This window comes from Bombus vancouverensis, chromosome 6, assembly GCF_051014615.1.
Source record: "Bombus vancouverensis nearcticus chromosome 6, iyBomVanc1_principal, whole genome shotgun sequence".
In the NCBI taxonomy this organism is placed as follows: Eukaryota; Metazoa; Arthropoda; class Insecta; order Hymenoptera; family Apidae; genus Bombus; species Bombus vancouverensis.
In genome coordinates, this window is record NC_134916.1 from 16,312,073 (window position 1) to 16,331,237 (window position 19,165).

Consider the following 19,165-nt stretch of genomic DNA (forward strand, 5'->3'; position numbering starts at 1 on the left):
GAAACGAACGAAATTTTCCGACTGTTTTAATCAACCAAAATTTTGCTAAGAGCCTTAAAACTGGCGAAATTTGAACAACAATCGGTTTACCGCACCTTTTGCCACATCTCCGAGACAAAATTTCCTTGCTCCATCATGGTCGAGTATCTGGCGTCCAAATTGCCAGCTGACGGAATAGCTGACAGTCCTCGGGATCATATTACCCTAATCTGGACAGTCAGCCGGCGAATCTCGAAACACGGTGCTTCTTTTAATGCATTTATCTCAGCTTATCCCGCGTTATTCAACGAATCTTATTTTCAAAAGAAATTCGTAGTGGTAGGTTTACGATGGAAAGAGCAGCTTAGAAAGTTGATGGAAAATTAGCCGCTACGCAGCGAAGCAGTGGCGCGTTAACGCGAATAAACCATGGGCGTTGCTTGTGTTATTTGGTCGGAGTAACTTGGTTCTGGACGTAAATCGAGGCCAATTTAATCAACCAAATTGAGCCACTTCGATTCACGTTGCTGCATCCTCGTCTTTCTTCCTCGACCTTCCTCTCTTCACTCGTCTTTCCATCTTTTTTATTCCACCCTCGTTCTACCTAACGCTCTTTCCTTTCCAATTTTTCTATTTCTTCGTTTCATCCGACTAAACGAAGGCTCAATGCAGGAAATTCAGAGGATCGAGGTGACTCGACAAACCGCGTTTGCACAATAATTCCGGTGTTACGCGATTAAATTGACGGTGGACCGAGTCGGCCGACGACGAGACGGATAAAATAAAAAGACGGGGATGAAAAACGAAAGGAGAATCAACGCGGCACTTTCGTCGTTGCTGGCACGGCACCAACGATCGCCAAACAGGTGCCAAGTTTCGTACGGATCTCGCATCGTGTAAGGGTTACGCCGTGTGATTTGTTACCTGGCAAGATCAACCCTCGGGCAAATATATTCCGGATAATTTACCACGGTCGCGTATTTAACAGCGACAATAATAAGAAATATTACGACACTGTAACCCTGTTAATCGCTGATAAATCGATAGAATGCAGCAGTCCGGGTCACAAGCGACGCGCCATCGAGGTTACTGAAATTTTCCTCTGGAACAACCTCGAGATTGGATTCGCACGCGATAACCAAGTCGATACGTTAACATCATCCACGTCTTTGCACTCTCGACGTACGAGTTTACGGTGACTTTCGCGATGTTCTTGATATTTTTCCTTTTTTATTTTTTTTTTTTTTTTACGTGATAAAGTTACTACGTCGAAAATCTTCCTGAGAGAGCGTCTTTCGGTTTGACGCAGGAACGATAAGGCGGACCGCTCTTTTCGAGGAGGTCTCGACGTCGATGGAAAAATTCAGGGAAAAATGCCGAGTACGTGACGCGCAATTCTTCGCCAGACGATGATCTACTGAGCTTCAGACCTGCTGCTGCTCACTGTAAAGAACAGAGGAGGGGGAAAAGCCATACGAAGATCGACGATACGCGACGTATAAACGGCTCGCGATAACTCCGTGCCACGATCTCTGGTTATTAAGCGTAAAACCTACGCACCGTATTTATCCAGCGAAATCCGGTTTAAGGTCATTCGAATTTCGAGAAATAGAAGCAACTTGACCGTGGGTGGAAGAAGCTTAAAGGGTGAGAGTTCCGTTTCACGGGGAGAAACGGAGTTCGATGAGATTACGCTTTCAAACTGTGTAAAACGAAATTTTCAGAAGGCCAAGTTGTTTCCAAACTCTACATCGATGAGGCAAGCTCTTGGTGGCTGGATTATCGATTATCGGGACAGTTATTTCCAGAGCGTTTTCAAGGAGAGGTCGATAATCTTCTTTGAATTAAAGATTATTCGAAAGTGGAGATCCACGCGGTGTAATGCAAATCGGATACGATTTAGGTTACGATGTCCCTTCTCAGCCCTTCGTGTTCCATCTGAAATTATGCCGCAGCACGAAGAAAATTTGATTTCTTAATAAAATAATCCAACTTCCTCGCTCCAGTGATTCTTTATGAGCGCGACACGATACGAACGTACGAATCTCGAGAGAACGATCTTAATTCAAACTCGCGACACCCACCCCTCGGGCCATCCTCGTCTCCTTGGATCTGCTTTTAGTCTCTCTGCACGACCCATTCGTATCTTTTACATCAGCCGCTACGACACTCGCTCGTAGAATATCCTAGCCCTCATCGATCCTCCGCGCTTTTATTCGCTGATCTCGTTCACAATAGAAGCAAAAGCTCGGCGAGTCGAACCGGTGCCCTCATTGGACGCGGAACGCGGCGTTAAAGGGTCTGAGTTTTGGCGATTGTCAACTGGCGTTTAATCAAACGTCGACCTTGCGCCTCCATCGTGTTAACCTCGTGCCAGTTTAGTTAGCGGGAAATCAAAGAGCACCAGGGGAGCGAAGAAGGAAATGCCTGAGAAAAGAGAAAAAAACGCCAGACACAGCGAGGTGGGTTGGTTCGAGAGACAAAGAATTTCTGCGGAAAAGAAAAGAGCGCTTAAATAGCGTTTTTGCTGGCGTGCAGAGGCCGTGCCGCCGAGGCTACGTGTCACGCCATCCTTTAAAAATACCTCGTAGGCTCGCTTGCTATTCCCAAGGGAGAGCATCGGCGTTCGATCCTGAGGAACGCGGCGGGAATATATACGTCGACAGGCCGGATGCAACGGTAAATAAAATTACTGGCTTCCTTACTGCGCTACCGGCTCGATGATTTAATAATCCTACCTACGACGACTTTAGCCGAGCAGAAGTGGATTTAACGTTTGACTCGGCCGGCAGGGATCCTCGGGTTACCAGCCTCCCTTCTTCTTCGTTTCCTCTTTTCCAAGCCCCGATCCTGTTCGATTTATCACCACTCTGAAAGTCGTTGCGCCCTGTCCTCGGTGCATTGAACTTCCAACGACAGCCAGGTCGGAAAATCTTTCGGCGTATTCGCGTGGAAACACGAGCTCGCAGAGAACAGGATGCCCGGATTGCAGGGCCGATATTTGTTGTTTTCGAGCGAACTCGGCCACTCGAACAACCGCTTTGTCTCTCTTTCGCAAAATCTCTCTTTGGCGCGATAAATGCGAGTTCGTTCGCTTGGAAAACTGGAAACGCGATACAAGAATTCAGCGATTCTCAAATTTCAATTACTCCACTCGCGTAGAGTATCGCAGTGAAGAGGACAGCGTAGAAGAGGCTTCGAAAGCCAATGGAACTTCGGTGTCATCGAACTCTGAACATCTTCCGGAAGGTCGGTCAAAGAACCTGGCTCTACCTTTCTGTCCTGTTTCTTCTTCTTCCGGCAAATGGTCAACGATAGCGACTCGTGTAGAGATTCGAGAAGCTGAATTCCCAGAGTGTGTATCGGGTTACGATATAAATTCACCCCTGTTTTTTCATCTATTATACAAACAGAGAAAACAAGGAAACACAGAATAGCTCGCAGCTGAATGGTATGCGTTAAAACGAGTAAATAAGTGTGGATAACTCGAGTGCAAATATCACTGGTAGACTAGATATTTATCCATTTATGGAAGATTCAAACGAGGAAAAATTTACGGTATTTATATGATACGCAAAGGCATATAATACATTCGAATATTCGATGTAAAGTACTCGATGTAAAATTTAGCGAATGAAACGAATCTTCGTGTAGGTACCGTTTGTTCGATTACGTTCATAGAAATATGAATTTGCATAAACATCCGCAGTGTAATTATTGCCTCTGAGAACAGCGTATATTCAACACGACCTATGTCCATTTCAATACGCGTTCTCCAGTGCGTTTTATCGCGAGAGTCCGTGTGCGTCGACAGATCGCCGGATTTTGTTTTATCTCTCGACAATATGAAATAACATTTTCCACGCGCTGTCTCAATTTATAACTCAACACTTTGAAAACCGTATGCTTTGACAAGCGCGTAGCCTCAATTCTCGCGTAATTTTGGAACGATCGAAAAAGAAAAGATTCAGAAGGTGGCTGGGAAAGTCCGTTTAGATTTACATTTAGATTTGGTATACGTTTATCGAATTATATAGGTGTCATTTCGTTCCGCAATCTTTCTCCCTCTGGCGCAACACGAATATTCCAACCCTCCGGAAGCTCGCAAATTTTTCGGCGAAAAACTTCTCGACAAGATTTTCTACGTCGATCAAATTCCTTCAAAATCGCAACGAACTTTCCCAACAGCATTTAACAGGTGTAATATTTTAACGAAGATCGAAGAGCACGTTCAAAGGTACTTCTAGTAATGCTCGAAAACAATTTTTCGAAATTTATTATTCTAACATTTATTATTTTATCAAATTCTTCAGAGATCGCAACGAACTTTCCCAGCAACCAATATCGTATCTAACATATCGACGACGTTTTCATTTAAATTATTAAATCATACAACGTAAAAGCACATTCATAATATTTTGTTTATATCATCCGTTGCTTCTTTCTACCGTTTTCATTAACAGTAACATTAACATTTTTACGTGATACGCAAACTTGTACTTCGAAGGAAGCGTAAGAGGTTCGTCGTGCACGATACCTTTAGAACGTTTCCATAAATAAAATTCCAGCGAATCTAAATCCCACGAACGCGATAGCCACGGGGTATAGAAATTGCTATAAATATTGTCGCCAACTGGTAGATGAAAATATCTCCCAACTCCGAAAATAGTAATATACTCATCCGCGCTTAAGTCGTGCTTTGTTCGTAACATCCTTAAGGTCCGACCACGTCTTTGCGAAATACCTTTCGCGTAACTTCCAAAGAGATAAGGTCAAATAACGAGGACGAAATTCCTGCTTTCCGCGTTCTTCAGTCGGCGAGTTCGACGTTCCATCGACCGATCCTCTGAATCGCGAAGCTTCTTTATCTCTCTTTGGCTGCATCCCTTTCTTTGTGGCTTGGCTGCCTCCAGCAGGTTTCGTGCACGTCACCGCATCCTATCAATCCCGAAGGGGTAACACTCTCCAACGACTGGCTTTGTTTGAGCACATCGACGAAACAGCCGTGGAAAAGTGCACCGGTGGTGTTACGGCCGTCCGTAATTAATTCTAGTGGCAGCTGTTGGATACCGGCTCGTTAGCATCTTCGATCTGACCGCTGAAGCAACGGTAATCTCTTTCGTAACGGAAAGCTCTCTTTAGACGGAGGCGAAGCGTAAAGGGGATCAAATAAGAGTAGCTAATTCCCGTGTGGAAAGCGGAAAGGAAGGTCGGCCAACGACGGTCAATGTTCCAAGATCCTGAAGTACATGCGACAAGCTAGAAAACTCAAAGAACCGACAGATTTATAGGAAGCGCAAGGTCGAGATATAAACTCGCGTTTGTAATTGACAGGACGCTTGAAGATGACGACGGATATCATCGAACGTTACTGGATTTTATTTATGGAAAATTTAAAGCCTCGCGCACGCACAGAATGTAACATGTCTGGTATCTTAAAGTCTGTTTATGATTTTTATTTGTTGTTTCTCGAGAATGAAATACAATAGATTTCTATCGAACTGTTTTTTGGTTAGTTGTATTTGTTGCGTGTAGACAAAGATTAATCGTCAAAGGTAATCCGATTATTATCAAGCTACTAACGGAACTATTTATATCTGAGAAATATAATCTTCTTTAAAATGTTGGATGGAAGTAGATAGAGTACCGAAGAAACAAACGAAAACCTATAATTAGTAATAATTGAATTAGTTAAAAAAATAAATTCACTCTTATAATTTGATAGAATAATAACGCGTAATCGTGGCTGAGAAAGTAATAAACGCGAAGCCTCGGTCTAAGACGAAATTAACTCAGCTTTCGCAGCCAGAGAGTTCAAACCGAGCGACAATTCGCTCTTTCTTTGTCTCTCTAAGTTTACTTGACAGAATAATTAGTGCGTGCAATTAGTCCAGCTTGGAGGCAGGCTCGATGAAAATTGCACGATTTAACAATTGTTTGCCAGAAGCCGACACAATCTCCCGGAACCGGGATAAATGTCTCTCCGGGGACCTCGTTTAAGTATGCAGGCTCCATTATAGAAAAGGATCGATGCCAACTCCTAGAGCTTGGCCTGGTTAAGTATTCCTGGAATCTTTCTCTAGCTTTGAAGGCAACAAGACCTAACTGACTCCAATCTCCAAATTCTTTTATATTGGAAAAAAAGGAAGGCAAAAAAAAAAAAAATAATAACGACAGAACTAAAAAACGGGAAAAAGAAAAACGAAGCAAACCGCAGCAACGCGAGGAAGAATAGCGCGGTCGCAAATTCATTCGATACGAAGGGAGTACAAAAAAATGGGAAGGATAACAAAAAAAAAAAGCTACGAAACAGGCGACCAAAAAATGAAAAAAGAAGAAGGGGGAAAAGTTTCGTGGCGGTCCGAAACGTCGCGTCGTTCGTTATATTTCTACGATGTGGCATCAGTCAACCCAGATTCGCGGCGTTGAAAGCGCATCGGTAGCAACCTTGACCCAGCGAAGCGCAAACCACGAGCGGAAAAATTCGTGAAAGCGGTGGCGAGACCCGTGCACCGCTGCTGCTCTGTCCGGATCCGCCAGCGCGAATAATTTCACGCGGTTTCAACTGCGTAGGTGCGTCCGCGAGATTTTAGAAATACGAAACCCAGCTGCGAGCTAACCACCGCGCCGCCGGCCTCCATCTGACAGACACGCGTATCAGCTTCGCATTTCGTCGGTGGAAATTTCTGCCCGTTTTTTCGATCGTTCGTGTCTGTCTCTCGTTCTCTTCGGCTTCCCTCTCTTTGACCACGACAAAACACAGCCTTGACCGTTTAACGCGTTTCCGCTGCCGTTAAATCCGACGAAAAATCTGCAGAAGGCAACGTCGACCGGTGGAAAAATCGCCGCCGTTCGAACTAAGCTCCCGGGGTTTTACACAACTTTCCTCGTTTAGTTTTCGTTACGGTGTTACGTATATGGGGCGGGCTTTTCAGAGGAGTCTGAGATTTCTCGATGCGTTTATTTCCATCTCTCCTTTTCCCTTTCCATCTCCGCGTTCACATCGATGACCGAGTTCTGTTTAATTTGCCTCTGGGAAACGGAATTACGTTCTACGACGAAAGAACTACATTTCGCCCTCGCCAGACAAGAACGATACTTATGAATTTGTGTCACGTTCTCTCCGCAACGGGTCTCGCGTATTTCTCGTTTCATTGACACGAACCAAAGGCGACGAATATGACGAAAACTAATTTCTTTCACAAACTGCAATCTACCCTCTGATAAATCAATTTCGCTAAGAGAAAGCGACGAAAAGGCGAAAGAGGAAGCGCGGTGCGACGAAAAACAGGCGCAAAGCTTCCGCGCTAACAACGCTAACTTCCGGCGTGTCGACGTCGCAGCCAGCAATTTCGGCGAGAGAAGATTCGCTCGGGCGGTTGTATCGATCGACGAACATGGGTCCAACCGCTCCACACGAAGGACATTTACTTGCCGACTGAATTTAGTTATGTAGGCAGCGAAATTCCTGATGAAATTCCTGGTAAACGTTATTCCCCGAATCCACCGATCTATCGTTGCTCAGCCACGCGGTAAATCACTGCAATTTATACGTACACGTACGAGACTGGCGAGAAAATTCAGAGAAAGAAAATCTACGTGTCTCCAATCTCGGTTATGTTCTTCGAGGTGCTTTATCAGGTTTCGATACTGTCCAATGACGTATCTAGGTGATCCATACCCCAGGACAAGGACGAATCTGTTAACCCTGTGCAGGAGATCCTGTTTCTCTTTCGCCATCGCCGTGGCTCTTCCTATTTTTTTAAACGCTTTTTCGCTCAGACTGCGTTACTCGGCTTGTTGATTCTCGCCAGTTTCGCGTACAAATACCTGCTTGTACTTGAATATTCCGAGCACTTAAAGACTACGATCCTGTATAAAAAGCGTGTATCCTCCCCTTGAAGGATACAACATTGTCGTTACTTCCACCACATTACGTTCCCGAATTTACACGGTCGTGCTGCGTTAGCTGGTCGATGCTCTGCTTCGTTAACTCTGCCGTCGCTATCCTCGCCAGTTCCTCCGACTTATTTTTTACCCTGACTCTCTGGTGTCACGTATACGATCGATATATAATCGACGGAAGACGAACAGCGAGTCGTACAATTGATCGCACGTTGTATATTTTAACGTATACGATCGTTATAATTCGACTACTCGAAAACGAGTATCTTCGATCGTTTTAAAGGGCACACAGAAGACGTTAACACTTTACTGACCCCTAGTGATCCAACAGCGTACGCGCTCAGGCGCAGATTCTCCCTGGCGCCGGCTCCGTTTCGATCTAGACTCTCTAATACCATTCTTTTCGCTCATCGCGAACGGTAAGTTTTTCAAATTGGTATAAAACCGTGGGAGCTTACAAAGCAACGCAACCGACGCAACTGACGGTACTGAAGTACCTTGGAATTTTCATAGTTAAGGTCCTTCGGACCAGGCGAATATTTTTTGTCTTAGATTTCCTTTACGTTTATTGTCTACCACGTGTTAGCATAGAAAGTTGGTTTTCTTCGCATCTAGTATGTTCCGTTAGCAACTTTCTCGCGAGGGCGGCTAAAACCCTTCCTGGTCCACCAACCGTCTTATTATCCAAACGGAGACGGTGTCTACTGCCCTCGCTTCCTTAACCAAAATTGTCATCGACAAATCCGATAGTCCCGTGTCCTTAGACACACCCACCCCTAGCCTTCCTCAGACACGGTATCGTCGGTAAAACTCACTTGTTCTGTATCCTCAGAATAGTCGACATACCTTTACCGGTCTCTACCCTTATAACAGTCGCGTACCTAACGTATCGTCGTAACTAAGTCTCACATAACGTGGTTGGAGTAAATTGTGATTTACGTTGATTCGGTGTGTGTTACATTGTGATTGCTGAATTCACAATAAAACTTAATTAAAACAAAATTAATAGTTGTGTTACGACTCAGCTATATTATTTCATCTACCAACCCTTAAGTTTACGTGACATCTTACTCGTACTCGTACGAAAGCTAGAGAGAAGATACTTTCTAGGGATGTATCTCGATAGTCGACTAAGGATGCGAGCAGTGACCAGTCCAGTTAGCGAAGCGCTATGCAGCTTCTTCGCTTCGCCTGGATCTTACCATTTTTCTCCTTTTTCTTACTTCTCTTCCCAGGTCGAGAAAGTTCTGCGCAGCGACGTAAAGTAACTTCTCAATTGTAGCCGAGGACGTGCTTTATTTCCTGGCTCGGCAGCGAGCAGGGATTCGCCACAGGAACGCCTCGGCGACAGCATTATGCAACGGTTGTTTCGTTTCCGCGGCCAAGTTTTCTCTACTCGCGAAAGCTAATGACGTTAGGCAGATTGTTTCCAGTCCGTCGTCACCGTCGCGATCTTCAGCCGAGTTTGCCCGCGAGCGAAAGCAACGTGTACTGTTCGACCAACTGAACGATATATTCCGTGACGGAGACGATATTCGATAGACTTTGTAACTCGAACAACTGCCGACGAACACGTACAACCTTGGTCGACCTTCCAGTTCGTTCGTGCTGATTAAATGCGTTCTGCTAATGTTCGAAACTCTCGTTCCTTTTGCCTTTTACGTTCTCTGACGAGGCTATTTCAGCGACGAGGAACCAACGCAAAGAAAGAAAAAGGATCTCTCGTTTGGCGCGTCTCTTTGCCTCCGCCATCCATTCTTTGTGCGTTTTCTCGTTCGGAGAGTCTCCTAGGTGACGAGAGTGCTAACGACTTGGGACCGCGAAGAAACGAATTTTCCGAGCTTAGGTATCAAGACAGCTGTGATTTTGTCGAGCAAGATTTTACGGAAACGTTAAAGTTGAAAATCGCAAGTTTGTCATTCGTGATTAAAAGAGATGAGAATTTGAAAAGTTCGTTCTCGAGTATTTTAGATATCATGGCTTGCACGGTAACGTTGTTGGAACATCTGGAACACGTTACATATTAGTAGGCTTTCGATTATCCCAACGATGTTTATCTAAACGCTCGGCTCTTTAAATGTCTAGCGAATATGCAAATATTGCAGATATACCAGTAATGTTATTACATCAGCAAGCGGTAATGTATGTATAATGTTAAGGTATGTATAATGTAAAAGCCTCGTGTGTATATTGATTCGTGGCTCAACCATATCGTAAGAGAAATCGATACAAGATATACGACTAATGCATGTGCACACAATGTACCGTGCGAAGGATAAAACGTTGATACGATATAGAAATTATGTAGGTGCAAATGCCTGCTCCTACAAGTATTTACGCGTTTCGTCCAGGAAATATATGTGTACGTGTAGACGAACGCTGGATACGATTCACCGATCGGCCTAAAAGTGGCGTTTGATTTTTTTCACTGTACGCGAATGAACCCAAGAAGGAAAGCACGCTTGAAATTGTACACGGTCGTTGCGCTTTTGAAACAAGAGGATAAAAAAGAGAGCGGTTTTCGATCGCCGCTTTATAACGTATATCCGAGCTTTCGAAATCTAATATCGGGAAAACGCGCTGTCAGCCGCAGACCAACGATTATATCGCTCTTTATCCGCTTCCAAAAATCTGTACATATCTTGACAATCTCTCTGTGTAACAGAATAAAAATAGAATAAAAATCGAATAAAAATCAAATAAAGACACGATAAAACATAATATGCAGGGTAAAGAGAAGAAATTTCAATATTCTACGTGCGTCTTTACGTAGATTTATAATAACATCAGGTTAAAGAGAAAAACAATTGCTTTCCATCGAGTCTGCGATCGAGTTAAAGAGAGAGAGAGAGAGATCTAGTCGGCTGGCAGCATAAGACGTATAATTTCCAAGTTTCATACCTTTGTCTACCGATGTGGGGGTGGAATCGAGCAGAGATACGTATAGAACCGTGAAATAGGGGAGCACGGTCGATATCGTTCTCGAGAAAAGTTCTCTACGCTTTTCCAGCGTATCTGTAACCTCGTTATGCGCGAAAACAAGCGACTCTGGGATAAAATTCTGAACGATAGGATTTTATAATGGGTTATACACAAGGTGTTCTAGAAAGGTAGGTACGTGTACTTCAGAGGTGATTCGAGTATACAGAAATAAGAATAAGGCTTTCTACGTAATCGTTTAAAACGAGCATCTTCGATTCGAACGAAAGAATTTACATGAATTATCGAGTATCTCACCCTTTTTGAAAGAGTGTCGGATGTTTTTCAAGTTTGCCAATGCTCCTCTTGGATACAACATCAGAGCGTAAACTTCAACGTTATCTACTAAAACGTATTAGCTATCGAAGACTCTAAATACTCTCAGAAATTATAGCAAATTATTGCGAAACGAGAGTGGCAAATAATTCGAATTTAACAGACTTTCCAGACCGCTGATAACGATACGATTAAAAGATATATTATCTTCGGCGATAGCAAAAAGGCGACTCGATCCATTAATAATAAAATGTAACCGGAAGATATCATATTAGACATCTGAGGAATTAAACGTGGAACTAATTAAAGAAAAGAAGATAATTATCCTTCTCCTGGTGGATCTTTTAGATCCACGGCCTGATCACTTCCTCGTAGACAGTATATTAAAGTTCCATCGACTTTCCAATATACGGATCATATTCGTACGAACTGTATTTTATATTTTTAATTAAAAAATGTATTCCTCGAGTAAATGTATTCCTCGAGAAAAATGTATTCGCAAATTTTGAAACGTCCTGTATATACAATAGAATATGCAAAATACGCCGATGAATCGCCGATGAATTTGAACGAACGTGTCAACGACCATTTCGTCGCTCGACACGGTGGCAAATTAAAATTTTGATTCGATATGAAACGACAGGTGGAAACGTTGGACGTTGTTGGCAGCGCGACAAAGGCTTTTAAATATTTCAACGTGATAACAAACGACGCGAACTGCATCATGAGTCGACATTTTCATCAACGGCGCGATATTTCCGTCTGAAAGTAGCAAACAAAGTCATTCGACGCGTACAAATACGCGTTACGAAAATTAAGTGCAGCTTTTATCGTTTCGTTGGCACAGTCTGCGATCGAATCGCGAACAGTCGCGAGCTTCTCCGCGAAAAACAACGATAAACTTTATCACAATCTTACGTTAAATTTATATTCGATCGTATTTATTTGTAAATCGTACTAGTCAATTTTTCTCTCTGAAACGTTAAAGCGAAATTTGAAACAAGCGATTAATAACGCTAAAAAAAAAAAGAAAAACACAGCAACGTTCGACGTTAAAATACGGTGCATTCCGTTCGTCCGCATTCTGCAACGTTTCAACTTGAAATCGATAAATAAATAAATTAATTATAACGGCAGAAATAAAAATGTTCCACTCGTGACGAGTATCTGGCAAAATGATCGTAAATTAATTGGTCTCTACCAATGCCCTGTTACTTTGTTTCGCTCCCTGTAGAGTAAAAGAAATATACGACACCGTGTGAACGATCTATCGATCGATCGTCGACGAATGGATTATGCGAATCAACGATAAATTGTATCCACCGTCGCGTTGCCGTATTTCAAGCGACTGTCTCGTGTTTCACGTTGAAAAATATCGCAATAACCGACGCGGGTAAATCTCATCGAGCTCAATGATAATTAACGATATAACGCGTCGTCTCCTTCGTTTCTTCTTTTATTTTTTTCATCCGCTCCACCTATTTCTCTCTTCGCTCGTGCAAGCGTTTTCTACCAGAGAAATATGCACATGACAGAGCGTGATACGATGGAAAGAGAAAAAATATCAGCTACCTCGCATCGCGTTCCCGAGTAAACGTTATCGATGAGATCTGTGCGCGAGAAATTTGGCGCTGTCTCTGCGCCAAACAGACGCGAAAAAATCACGTTGCCATATACTCCAGAATAGAAACGAAGTTCTTTCGAATGCACGAGCCGGCAACGGTATAGATTTATCCCGTGGAATAAAATACGAGTCGAGTTAATGGCGAGGAAGAAGAAATAGGAATGAAGCGGAATGAGGAGACAGGAATAAGGAAAGGGAAAAGATAGAGATCGCACGGCTAACGGAGACGAAGTAGAAGGAAAGAGGAAGGACAGAACGGGTTATGAAAGCTAACTTAATAGTTGGGTAACACGATAGCGGTCTCGATATCGAATCGTTAAACTTTATCGACGAAGAGAACTGCATCATTAATCGAACGAGCTGAACGTGGGTGAGCCGAGAGATCGAGACCGCTGATAGTTGCTCGGTTGAATTTTTTACTGGATCGCGTAGCTACCGTACGTCTCGATATGCGCATCGAAACACCGAAGGACATTTGGAAAAATCAAATCTCTGGTATATACGAGGTACGGTTAAGACGCGAAGGTGTGCGTTACGAGTGCGCATACGGAAACGAAAGAAGCTTTCTCGTTTATACGGATAAATGCCGCTCGTGATCGCTAAACCGACAACCAAGAGACGCATAAATCTCTTAGAAAAACGTCGACGATACTGTTGCAGATTTGCTTTGAGGGATTTAACTGCCAACGACGTGAACTGACTAAGGAATTTTTTTTATTTAAATTATCGTTGAATAATTTTTAATTTAATTTAAATTATTTCATTTTTGCCCCTCTCTTTGGCTCTCGAAGTTTTTTAACTTTGATGTTCGCGCTAACGATTACGTCGAAGACGTTTTAACTTTCTATCTGGTGCCTGGCTCTTAAGCTTCTAACAAGAAATTACGTTACTTGGCTGGTAATGAGCATTCGTTATTGTCTACCGATGTTTTATCGGCGAATATAATAGCAATAACATGCTCGCCTTAAGGGTAATACGATCGTAAACTGCGTCGTAATTCCCATCCTACTCTGTCTGTCTTTTCCCTTAACTCCACGCAGAAGCACTCGAATCGATCTGTTATCAAAGCCTGTTTACTGATAAACGTACTAGACGAACTTAAATCCTGCTGTCAAGATCCTGCAACTTGTCGTAACATCGGACAGAAGTAACTGACAGGCTGAACGAAAGTGATCCTCGTTTTCGGTTCTTTTTACGATAAGCTACTTTCATCGAAAGGATAAATAGAATTCCTTTTCCCTTGCACTTTCTTATTAACAAGAACCGTTTCCTCGCTCGTAACAAACATAACTGGCAACGAGTCAGTTCCTTGAAAAGTCCTTGCAACTTCTTCATTTCTGCCAACTTGCATCTAATTAAAAGTTTCCTTCGCAGTTATTTTCGCCACTCACCGGCTTAAAATCATTTACCATCGCAAAAGGTAAACGAGTAAAGACAAATATCCGTTAGAAATGATCGGCGCCGAAACATCGCGGAGTATCAGCATCAAGCGTCGAACAAACAAATTCTTACGACATTCTCTATCGCTCGCACGCCATTCTGCATAACGTTTCGATTTTATTAATACGTAACGTATCCGATTGCCGTACGTACTCACTCGCCAGAAAGTAGAGAAAACGACGAGAAAAATTTTACGGAGACTCACCTCCACCGAATGCCTGTTGTCCTTCCTTGTCCTCGGATGGAGAACCTTCTAAACTCGCGGGACCACTGTCAGCTCCGCCAGTCGCGCTGTAAATACGACGAGAAAAACACTGAACGAGGAACTACGAGGAAGGTTGCACTTTGTCGTGCAATCAACGCTATCCTACAGCGATTTTCAGAAAGCTTAACGTAGGATGCAGATCGAGTATACGTGAAGAAAGAAAATAAATTACGCAGTGCATTAACGTGTCAAGTGAACTTCAATGGCTTCTTAAACGGTGTACAAGCTACCTTGATTTCCAATACCTACGCTTACCTTATCGATCGATTGATCGAATAATTAAAAAAGAAGCGTGTAAATTGTTCTAACAACAGTGGGAGCCATCACAAATGTGCTTGTTAACTCTTTAACTAATCGATCCTTCGCAGTCGCACGCCCAGCTCGACTCAACATTCTATTCTCGCTTCATTCGTTTTCTGCGTATAAAACGCACTCTCGTTCGCGTCAAAGCGCGAGCTTAATCTAGCCAAGCTTAATTTTGTGCATTCCTGGGCAATCTAAATGCGCAGAGATATACAAAATACGCGAGAATATCCAAATTAACGTATTCGTTGTATCATCGTAGAATAAAGCGACAAATCTCTGTTCGAGTTCTATCTCGTCGCGACGATGAAGATACGAATTTGCATAAACATTGACAGTGCGATAACGCGAATCGAGATATAAAACATAGCCAAATCGGAGCTGCCTTAAAGTAACTTTATCGGACAGGATCGCAATAAAATGTCGAATTTCGCTGGAACCGCAAAGGATCGCAGTATCATTTCCAAAAAAAACCTCACCGTGGTACGGTCGAGACTGCTTCTGACAAGTTTGTCCAACTATGGAGAAAGACAGTATCGATTAAACAAACAATTTGTAGGAAATTCACATATATGTATGTATAGCTTACTACGTTCACTATCTTATCTAAAAAGCAGAAAATATATTAATAACTTATTTAGCTTGTGTGTTACGTTTAACTACATCTTCGAAGATACCAAGAAATTCGTATTACGCTTATCGCAGTTACTACCATTTTCCATAGTTGGGCAGAATGGACGAAACGTTTCAAGAGTTCTTACCTGCTGGCGTCGTCGTCTTTCGTCTGTTCGGCTACGGTGCTCTCGGTATTTTGCGCCATTTGGGCTCCGTTCATAGGTTTTCCCGCCTGTGATTCGCCGTCACCTCCCTGTCCAGCACCGCGGCTCAATCCCGGAATTCCTCCGCTGAACCAGCCTGTCATCTGCGATTTTACACCAACCAGCATGCTTCTGGTCGGGCTACGCACAAAAGGAACGACTTTTCTTTAATTTAACGCAGCAACTATGGGATTCGTTCGACATTGTACAGCTACCGTAATACGAAACTAAAAAAGAAAAAAGAAAAAAAAAGAAAGAAATCAGAAATCGATATGTCAAAACAGAAAGTCACACACGAGGGAAGACAGAGGAAAGGAAAGTCGAACGGGAGAGAGCGTTCGCTGCGAACGAGTGTTTTTCTATTTTCGCGCTAGTTTGTACAGCGATAATTAGCCCAGTCTATTTACTTTTTCTTCTTCCCTTTTTTTAATCGCGTTATCGTGTAACGTGGCAAAGTTCGAACTGCGAGTTGCAGGTAATAACTTGAACGAGAAAGTTGGAAAAGCGCATCGTCTAGCAACGTCGTTATTAAGAGACGTTAACGCGATACAATTTCACCAGGCATTTATCCTGATCGTCGTACTTATCCTGCTCCATTATTCCTCGTTCGCGTATATAATAATAATCACAGTAGGAGGAAACGCGGGAAATTCGCCGAGTCGACCAGCTTTTTCGCTGAAATTTTGAGAACTGTATAAACATCGTGACGTGCTTCTCATTTTTACTATTTGCCCAAACTCTTCGAGGCTGCCTTCTCGCCATGGTTACCTAACGTTGCAGGGAAACAGGCCAATGGAAGGAGAACGTACTGCAAAGTGTGCTTTCGATTCCTGCCTATTCGCTGTAAATATGTTAGGTGGAAAAACGGGTCAACGTGATCGAGTTAAGTAACAAGGGCAACGAGAAACACTGTGGCAACTGTAACTCGTTTAATAAATAGTACCGCGGCTTTTATAAATGATTTACCGATGTTATAATTTTGTCCAATCGATAGAGAGATCTGTGGCTGAGGATCGTGAACAATTTCATCTCCCTAGCACCGTTTTTCTTGATTCTTAGCAAATGGTTGAACAACGAACGACCTTTTCCACAGATACGTATCATTTCCTTGCTCTAATTAATTTTTATTGATAACAATGCATCGATTTTCTCGAAAATTTACCGTACTCGATCGGAATCGTAAATAAAGACGAAATAAAAATCATTGTGGGGTAAATCGAGAATTTACGAATTTGGAATAGCCACGTATTTCAACTATTACGAGTATCGTGTCTGTATCATCGTAATTAAATAAATTTCTTTACAACGATAACCACACGACACGTTTTCTCTGTTTTATGAAAAATATCAGTGGCCCGACTTACACCACTATGCATCGTGTCTGCATCGATGGTTACCATCTTTCATCATGGTTTATTGTAAAAATAAGTTGTTAAACATGGAAACTATTAACGCCACTCCTCGGAATTCCGCGTACAAACCTCGAAGAGCCGTATCAATATCGCGGTATGAAATGCGCATCGAGCCGTTGCAATTATTTTCGTTTATCAATAACTCACCGTTCGTCGAAAGAACAAACGTATTTCCCTAAAATATTTTATGATCGAGGAAAAATTAGAAAATTTATCGTCTCTTCGTTCGTCGTTAAACCATGAAATAAGAAAAAAGAAAAAAAAAAGAAGAAGAAAAAGAAGAAAAACCAACGAAAGAGGAAAAAGAAGGAAAAAATATGACAGAGAATAAAAGTAGCAATAAATATTAGAGAAATGGGAGAAAGGAAAAAATTACGAGGTCTCATTACTATTATACGAAATTTAACAGTTTCGTGGGAGGGCGACTGCGGTGGTATCGATTGCGACCTATATAAAAGATTACGACCGCCCCCCACTCCTTTATGGAAACATCGCTGTTTCTTCGTACACGAATGGAGCTCGTTCGAATCCTCGACTACACCATCGTTCAATCACGTATATAGGCGTTATATCGCCGACTTCTTAGAAAACATTGCTTCCGATCTTCCAACGGGGAAACAATTTTTCCAAACGAGCAGAATTTCCACGCCGGAAATTCTTCCACGCCTTTGACGAAATTCATGTTCATCAACGATGCATACTGGAACAGTATGTCGAAGATGTGCAGAATATAATCAACCGGGCAAACTGTATCGAGAAATTCCCTCTCGTGAAACTGTTTCGTTCGTACGATCGATGAAAACGACCACGATCTTTCGTCTCATTTTCTTTTCCTTTTTTCCACTCTTGGTATCTCTTCCTTTTTTTTTTTTTTTTTTATTTTTCTCGTTCTCTTCTTCTTTTTTACGTCTTTCATAGAAGACGAGTGGCACGGTCGAATCAAGAGGCAGTTCGATAACGTATCTGACTTGGAAAGCTGTGTTCATCGGCAACGTCGTGCTTTTTTCACCTTCACCCAGTCGTCCAAGGAAAAATAGTCGGACGCGATCGAATAAAGGGAATTAAATTAACGGGTGAAACCGTGACTCTTTGGGGGGGAAAAAAAGAAGAGAGAAAAAAGTCTCTCGATGCTCGCAACGCGTATACGGGCGGGTGCAGAGGTGAAAAACAAAAATCGAATTCTCGTCGTAAAGCGGAGAAAGGGAACTGACTTTCTATTGTGAGTCACTTGGCCAACGCGAGGAAACTCATTTCACGTTGTTAAGAATACGCTTAATACGTATAAAGGTATCGTGACTCGTATATTTCGCAAAAATACACTAAAAACCATGGCAACGATAAAATAAAGTAAGAACAGAGAATGGAACACAAGTACAGATTATTTCGATTAAACGTTAAATTGTAGATTGATAAAAAAAGAAATCCATTGAATGGCGCATTGATTTCGGCGCAATGAGCGCTGACACGGGGGTTAACACTAGTACTACCAACCAGGAAGATGCGAAATTCCTACCCAAGAAATCGAAATGGAAAATAGACGAAAAAATACAGATACCAAGAACAAAAAACAAGGCTTTACCCATACGTGTACTTAACGAAAAATCATTCAACTTCCAACAAACGCATTTATATGACATATGAAAAATTACGAATTAGTCATGTCGACTGGTTTGGTAGATTTAGTAATGCGATTTAGTAAACGCATACGCGAGATCGTATTAGGAAATTTGTGATAGCGATTTGTGTAACGCGATGACGTTCCATCGACCCATGCAATCCTATTCCCGAAATCCATTTCTGCCGACATAACTTTTAGGAAATAACTGTATAAACGTGTTTCATTTACGAAGTTATTCGATAACGCCTATGCAAACCGGCGACAAATCTCGCATTTTCCAAGCGAAAAGTATAAACTATATCGCTAGGAATATCGAGGAAAGTTACGGAGGCGAGAAGAGTGTGATGTAACATATAGACGCTTGTAACGTTTAATATCAGATCTCATAAAATGGAAATAGAGAATAATGTATCGTGACGTACATTTTGTACGAAATGTCGCTTTGAAAATTTGGGATTAAAATTTGGAATTAAAAAAGAAACAGGGAGTTTCTGCTTTCTTGGTGCTTCAAAGAAATTAATTGATACCCTTAGCAGATATGCATGA

At 42.4% G+C, this 19,165-nt stretch overlaps 1 protein-coding gene across 5 annotated transcripts in view; it reads right to left on the reverse strand.

Moving 5' to 3' along the window:
- Positions 1 to 19,165, reverse strand: part of Sap47 (Synapse-associated protein 47kD) — a 102,193-nt gene that overhangs the window by 82,013 nt on the left and 1,015 nt on the right. For 4 of the 5 annotated variants that reach the window (XM_076619450.1, XM_033335946.2, XM_033335944.2 and 1 more), the window contains exons 2-4: positions 15,533 to 15,730; positions 15,251 to 15,289; positions 14,409 to 14,494 (exon numbers count right to left, since the gene is read on the reverse strand). In XM_076619450.1, coding sequence (XP_076475565.1) covers positions 14,409 to 14,494; positions 15,251 to 15,289; positions 15,533 to 15,730 — 323 coding nt within the window. The remainder of the gene's footprint in view (positions 1 to 14,408; positions 14,495 to 15,250; positions 15,290 to 15,532; positions 15,731 to 19,165) is intronic. The other variant, XM_033335945.2, reaches the window with a different exon arrangement.